We start from the raw sequence: 6640 nt of genomic DNA, 5'->3' as shown, positions 1-6640 counted from the left end.
TGTGCCATTCCGGTTACGAATTTTATTATTATTTATTTATTTATTTAAAATTACGGTAAATTATATCAATCATAATGATTATTAAAGGCTCAAAAATATATTTGTTTTTAATATTTATTTAAAAATATTATTTAGATATATTTAGATTTAAATACGGTCCTGGGTACTTTGTGTGAATACCTCATGGGTATTGGTTACTCATTGTGTATTTAATGTGAATACACTATAGGTATGATAAAATATTTTTGATTCGTTTTGAATAATGAACAAAAATGTTTACTATATCTTTTTTATTAATTTAATAAAAATTAATTAAAATAATAAATTTTATTTGCATTTCAAAAAACACTCCGTTTGCACTAATGCATAAATAGTCTTAAAAAATATTCAGTGGCGTAGAAGTAGAGCTTTGCTAAGCTTCAACCCATTAAACCGGAGGGAATTGTCAACCTATTTTTCATTGTATGTAACCATACGATGAATAAAAAGCTTAATTGCGTTACTGGCAAGGAAGGAATCGTCAATTATCAATCGCTTATGTTTTTTATCTCATTTAATTTGTGTATCTTTATCCAACTTTTTGATGAAATTCATTGTATGAAGTATCTTTCTAATGAATGATCTCTGTAAACTATTAGACTATTTCTAATGTTACAGAAGTATTTTGCGAGATATATTGCTGAATTTATTCCTTAGTATAGGTTCCAAGACGACCTTGACGTTTTTTATTTTCAGTGCATTTATTGCTATTTTTAAATTCCGATATTAGAACACACAGCATTTTTTCCAAATGCATTGCCGTTCAAAATAAGGTTTCAAATTCAACATAGGAAAAAAAAGAAAGGTTCAAATATTAAATGTGAAGCAAAAACGTAAATTACTTTTTTTACCATCTGTTATTCAATTTATTTATTTGTTTATTAAAGTAAGTGGTTAGAAAACTCATTCAGCAAAATTAATTAAATCACGTGTATAATTGTGTTTTATATGTGTATAACATTTTTTCTGAAATTTTATTATAATTCCACTCAATTTATGTTATAATTATATGTTTTGTAACATGTAAATCATTAAAATTATGTTAATTTATAATTCATTTCACATTTTTTATACATACATATATATATTTTAATAACAATAAATAATATGCTTGAACAACATTTTATATTTTAATTAACAAAACTATTACATTACAAACAAATAAAATAATTCAGTTCGTTGAAAATATAACTAAAAAAAAACACGACTAAGTGAAAGTGCTCTCAACATCCAGCCACATTTTTCTTATCATCACATTTCTGAGAATCCTTATTGTAAACCAAACCACCTTGACATCCCGATTCGCGTGGCTCTTGACCATTCAAACATATGTAATATTTATGACAGTCCGTCGGGTGGGGGTAGGTCGGATGCACGGCCCGGCGTCCGTTCGTCGTCTTCTGCTCCTCCATTGGACACTGGAAGCCGTCCTTCAGCGTCTTCCCCTGTTCGTTGCAACCCTTCCTTCCGGCCTCGTCCGGCCAGACGCAGGTGCCGGAGAACACGTCGAAATGCAGACCGGGACTGCAGGTCATTTCGGTGAACTCTCCCTCGATGCAGTTGAAGAATTTGTCGCACACGGCCGGATCCTCGTGGGGGAAGAAACCGTTGCGACGCAGACAGGGACCGGACCTTTTGGCCGGCTGCAGTTCGGTGCGATTTCCGCAGTCCACGTTCACCGCCTGGTCGCACACGTTTTTGCCTTTTTCAGAGTCGAACACCAGACCGTCCGAACACAGTTTTGCTTTTGCTATGCCGTCGGTGCATTCATAATATTTGTCGCACTGAACCGGGTCTTCGTACAATCCGTTTTTCGGTGGGCAGTTGAATTCGGCATTCGTCACGACGAACAATGCGAACGCGGTCACAAAGAACAATTTCATTTTGTATGCGATGCACTCGCAGTATGTAAAAACAAACGGTTGTATGTGGAGCTAATGCAATGTCGACCTCTGGTTTGTGACTGACTAATAACCTTCAGTTTCTGTGTTTAAGAACCACCCAATCAACCGATATCTCTCGAACATTATCGTTGCTAATTGATCAACTTGCCTTTCCCCTATTAATGTGGTGAAATATTTAACCTTTCTTGCCTTACTCAACGAATTAGAATTGAATTTTAATGTTGTTAACATTTTTAATTTAAACAAATACCTAAACCTAACAATACTAATGAATAGAAGAGGGGGGATCTAAAACTATGCATAAAAAAGAAGTGGGGTTTTAGTATCATAAATGTTTATTTAATAAATAAAATACTATAAAAAATAAACTTAATTAAACGGGAAGAAATTGATAAGAAAGGATGTTTCAAGGAAACAATAAAATGTTGGAAATACGCAATAAGGAGAGATAATTAAAGGAAATAGGATAAAACATTATGCACACTTAAGCCTTCCTCAAAGGCTTGGATGGTTTCGCGGGAACAACAACAACCTCAGGCTCTTCATCAACGAACCAGTCCTCACACCCTTGAACATTGGCGGGGTCATCACACTTTTGTGATTCCTCGTTGTAAACTTCGCCAATTTGGCATCCCAGGATTCTTGGTTCCTGACCGTTCAAGCAGATGTAGTATTTTTGGCAGTCGGTGGGGTGGGCGAAAGTGGGATGGACGATGAGGTTGCCATTGGAGTCGATTTGCGCTTCGCTGGGACACTTGAATCCGTCTTCCAGAGTCTTTCCGACCTCGTTGCATCCGTGTCTTCCGGCAACGTCGGGCCAGACGCATGTTCCGGAGAGCTCGTCGAAGTGGAGTCCGTTAGTGCAGGAAATTTCGGTGTACTCACCCTCGATGCAGTTGATGAATTTGTTGCAGACGGCTGGGTCTTCGTGGGCGAAGAAGCCGTTGCGACGGGGGCATGGGCCTTTTGGTTTGGGTTCCTGGAGCAGGTTGCGGTCGCCGCAGTCCACGTTGAAGGGATGGTCGCATTTGTTGATCTTGCGGATGAAGGGGTCGAATACTAGACCGTCGGGGCAGAGTTTTTCTTTGGCAACGCCGTCTTCGCATTCGTAGTATTTGTCGCACTGTTCCGGATGTTCGTACTGTCCGTCCTTAGGAGGACACTCAAAGTCACTTGACGCACTGATTGTTGCGGCCAAAGCCAGGACGGTTATTAAGAAAAATTTCATTTTATCTTCGCAATTGATTGAAAGCTTGTAGTGATGACTTGAACCAACTTTGGTTTGTGATTCTAATTTTCGTCGGTCCTCGTATTTAAGAAGAAACTGGTCACTAAAAGCTCATTATTGAAACCCATTACCATTATTGTTGGTATTAACATTAACTCTATTATTATTGTAAATTATTAACAGTATTGAATTATTTCATAATTAACTGCATTCTTCATGAAATTCGCATTATCTATATTGGAATTGCACTGCAATTTAATACAGTAATTTACAGTTTTTAATAATTTCTAATATTTTAAATATTAAATTAAATTTAAATTAAATAAGTAGTATATAAATTTTTTTAAAAGAAAATTAAATTAATAATATTTCAAATTACTAAAGCATATTAAGTTTTTTTATTATTGCAATGCAAATAACACATAATCAGTTTAATCAGTAAAATCAATGATCAAATAATAAAAAATAAATTATAATTATATAATACATATAAATTATATGTAATAAAAACTATATTTAATAATATCAATTTTAAGCAAAGTTATTTAATATTCAAAGTGCCATCTACGGTATATTTAGTAAATCTTGTATTCACTGATACAGTTTCCTGTAAGGTACGTGTTCCTTATGTTGACTTTCAGATAGCGCTTTCGCGGGTTAACCTCAAAAATAACAACACGTTTGTTTTGATTAAATTTTGGAATACAAAAAACATATTTAAATTTTAATAAAATTTGTTTGACAAATTATTATAATTATTTTAAAGAAATATCAAATAAAGAATGGAACCACAAATACAAAAACAAATAGACTCTTTGAGTGCTTTATTGCCAAAACATGTCGATAGCTGGAAGTCGGCAATACAGGAAGCTAAAAAAGTAGTAAGGGCACTTATAAACTTTTCTGAACAAATTAGCCACATTAAAAAGTAAGTATTTTTTATTTTAAGAATATATTCGACTGTAAAAGTTCGAAAGTAAAAGTATGTCCCAAATTGGTTGCCTTTGGTTGTTGTGAAAAAGTATTCAGAGATAATTTTTTTTAAATCTCTCAAATAACTAAGAAACTGACTTTTGAAAAAATGTAAATAATATGTTTATTGTCCAACTTTCTAAAATATATAATTTGTGATATATACGACTATTAAATATGGAAAATAATATTTTTCACAGACGTCTATTTGTTGCATTTGCGACAATATTATGTATCTCAATTTAACTATATGTTGTATAATAGTAAAATAATTTAATATATCACAAATTATATATGTTTAGTAAGCTTGACTTTTTCTGACATTAAATAATACATATTAGGTAGAAAAGTGTTTGTATAAATAGTACGGTTTGACAAAAATAAATAAATAAATAAATAAAATAATAAATACATAAACAAAAAAGTTATATTTCTTGTAAGTCTATTAAAGATTTATAAAATAGGTGGTTAAAATTTAGGAACAGATATCTCCAATATTGAAATAATTCTATTAAAAAAAGATAATGCAAATGATTTTTTTTATTCTTTGATTATCAAAACTTTTGTATGTATAATATTTTATGAAAATCATTTTAATTTTACTCAAATCTTAAATCTGAAATATCTTAAAAACACCTATGGCAATTAAAATTAATTAAGAGTACCATTTTAAAATTTAACTTTGGGGAGCCAGACTACCTGTTTAGAAAAGAGTATATGTATATTTAGATAATTTAGTCAATTTGATATATCCTGTATACTGTTTCAATTTAGTTAACCACCATCTCAATTTTTTAATATTCCATTTTTCAGGGTGGAGTCTAAAAACATACCAGACAATTTATTTGAAAGGAAATCCAGTTTAGAATTTAATATTTTAAGTAACATTGAAGATGAATTGGTATCTCTTAAAACACACATGTAAGAATTAAAATATTAAATAATTTTAATAATAATGTTATTAATTTCTAGGGATTTTCTCAACAACATAAACCACGATTTAAACAATAAAATATTGGCGTTGGAACGATCAACCGCACAACTAGACTGGGATGCTGAATCACCTTTGATAAAAGGATCCGGTAATCAGCCTTCATTAGCGCGATTTTTGGAGCTCATCTTTGATTTCTGGCGCTTTTTTGTCATGACAATGAAAAACATTAATTCTAATTACAAAACCATCGACTTTAGAGATGAAAAATCTCTGCAGAATCTGGACCAATCGTTAAACATCGATTTAAATAATAATACTATAACTTATTTGTTAGCCATTAGTCAGTATATAAAAAATGAACATGCTATAAATTAATAAAAACATTTTCAAGAGATATATTGAGTTTTAATTCAAACTGTACAGTTTAGACGGCATAGAAGAATGACAAAACGTAAAACCGGACAATATTGTCAGGGGGATGATAAATTGCAACGTGAATAATAATTCGTGTTGAAATTCGGCCACGGTCATAAAAAGCTGAAAAGAGATAGTTCGCAGGAATAAATAAAGGCAAAATCAATACTAACACCCCAACATCACGTTTCCGTTGAATAAATAGAAATCATTTAGATGAATTCCAACAACGAACAAATTCAAAATTATGGTTCAATAACAGTCGAATGCCGTGGAATTGTTCGAAAAAGTGACATTTTGTCTACATATTTTCATGCTTTACATGCGTTCAAATAGGCTACACTGAATATGTCATTCGTCACAAAGGAAAGTGTATAAAAATAGCTATTAACAATAAAAGTTTTCAGGTGCATTTATTTCAATAAAAGCCACTCAACAATAAGTATAAGGTTGTCATCAATTCTGAACGACCTAATAATTACTTTATGATTTTAGAAAATTTTCACAAAGTACTTAATTTCACTTCGATTATATCAGAAAGTTGGTGATAATATTTAATTTCCATTAAGGAAAAATATTTAAATTATAATAAAATTTTACGTACTAATAATTACAACTCTAAGTATGAGTAACAAATTTATATTCACATTTGTAATACATTTAAATAAGTTGATTTTAATGAAAAAGCAAGGACTACAATAAAAGCAGGAAACTGTTAAATTTATTAAAACCACTTTTCCAAACAGCTCGTTGAATAATAATAAAACCTCTCTCAAGGGAATTTTGGTGATTGCGAGTTAAACGAAATTAAATTCTCTTTTTACGACAAAATATTAAAAATAAATGAATATTTAAAAGTTACAAATGGCAATTAATTGTGTATACAGTAGTCGTGTTTGTGGCACAACATTGTGTAAAGTGTAAAGTATAATAAATAATAGTGGGCCAATAATGTTTGAGGAAATTAATGTTTGCGGAAAGATTGCGGTAAAGGAATTGGCGAACCCCAATTGTATCTATTTTACTTTTGTTAATTAATGATGATTGCTACAATAAATTTCTTGTAATTGTTCCACAATTAATGGTGTATATGTTAGTTACCAAAATTGTAAATAAACAATAGTTTTATACTAAAATGTAGTAGTTTAA

General features: G+C 31.3%; 3 protein-coding genes across 4 annotated transcripts; 1 reads left to right on the top strand and 2 right to left on the bottom strand.

Annotated features, from left to right (window-relative positions):
* Positions 1 to 1145: 1145 nt before the first annotated feature.
* On the bottom strand, positions 1146 to 1999 carry LOC109605348 (protein obstructor-E-like). The gene has a single exon (XM_020021918.2). The coding sequence runs from the start codon at positions 1920 to 1922 to the stop codon at positions 1263 to 1265; it is 660 nt and encodes a 219-aa protein (XP_019877477.1). The 5' UTR covers positions 1923 to 1999; the 3' UTR covers positions 1146 to 1262.
* Positions 2000 to 2309: 310 nt separating this feature from the next.
* LOC109605347 (protein obstructor-E) lies at positions 2310 to 3193 on the bottom strand. The gene has a single exon (XM_020021917.2). The coding sequence runs from the start codon at positions 3169 to 3171 to the stop codon at positions 2428 to 2430; it is 744 nt and encodes a 247-aa protein (XP_019877476.1). The 5' UTR covers positions 3172 to 3193; the 3' UTR covers positions 2310 to 2427.
* Positions 3194 to 3833: 640 nt separating this feature from the next.
* Positions 3834 to 5471, top strand: LOC109605349 (uncharacterized). 2 transcript variants are annotated; one of them, XM_020021919.2, is made up of 3 exons: positions 3834 to 4099; positions 4957 to 5064; positions 5116 to 5471. In XM_020021919.2, the coding sequence occupies exons 1-3, from the start codon at positions 3954 to 3956 to the stop codon at positions 5450 to 5452; spliced, it is 591 nt and encodes a 196-aa protein (XP_019877478.1). In that variant the 5' UTR covers positions 3834 to 3953; the 3' UTR covers positions 5453 to 5471. The 2 variants fall into 2 exon arrangements, with proteins under 2 accessions (XP_019877478.1, XP_049819557.1); XM_049963600.1 differs by lacking the exon at positions 4957 to 5064.
* Positions 5472 to 6640: the final 1169 nt, after the last annotated feature.

Source organism: Aethina tumida, chromosome 2 (assembly GCF_024364675.1).
Source record: "Aethina tumida isolate Nest 87 chromosome 2, icAetTumi1.1, whole genome shotgun sequence".
NCBI lineage: Eukaryota > Metazoa > Arthropoda > Insecta > Coleoptera > Nitidulidae > Aethina > Aethina tumida.
This window is presented reverse-complemented; position numbering and strand designations above follow the sequence as displayed.

What these genes read in the sequence shown, in the direction of transcription:
- LOC109605348 (XM_020021918.2), bottom strand. Translation starts at nt 1,922, where the DNA reads ATGAAATTGTTCTTTGTGACCGCGTTCGCATTGTTCGTCGTGACGAAT.
- LOC109605347 (XM_020021917.2), bottom strand. Translation starts at nt 3,171, where the DNA reads ATGAAATTTTTCTTAATAACCGTCCTGGCTTTGGCCGCAACAATCAGT.
- LOC109605349 (XM_020021919.2), top strand. Translation starts at nt 3,954, where the DNA reads ATGGAACCACAAATACAAAAACAAATAGACTCTTTGAGTGCTTTATTG. An exon ending in CAAATTAGCCACATTAAAAA is followed by an intron (nt 4,100 to 4,956) that starts GTAAGTATTTTT and finishes TCCATTTTTCAG; the next exon opens with GGTGGAGTCTAAAAACATAC. An exon ending in GTATCTCTTAAAACACACAT is followed by an intron (nt 5,065 to 5,115) that starts GTAAGAATTAAA and finishes ATTAATTTCTAG; the next exon opens with GGATTTTCTCAACAACATAA.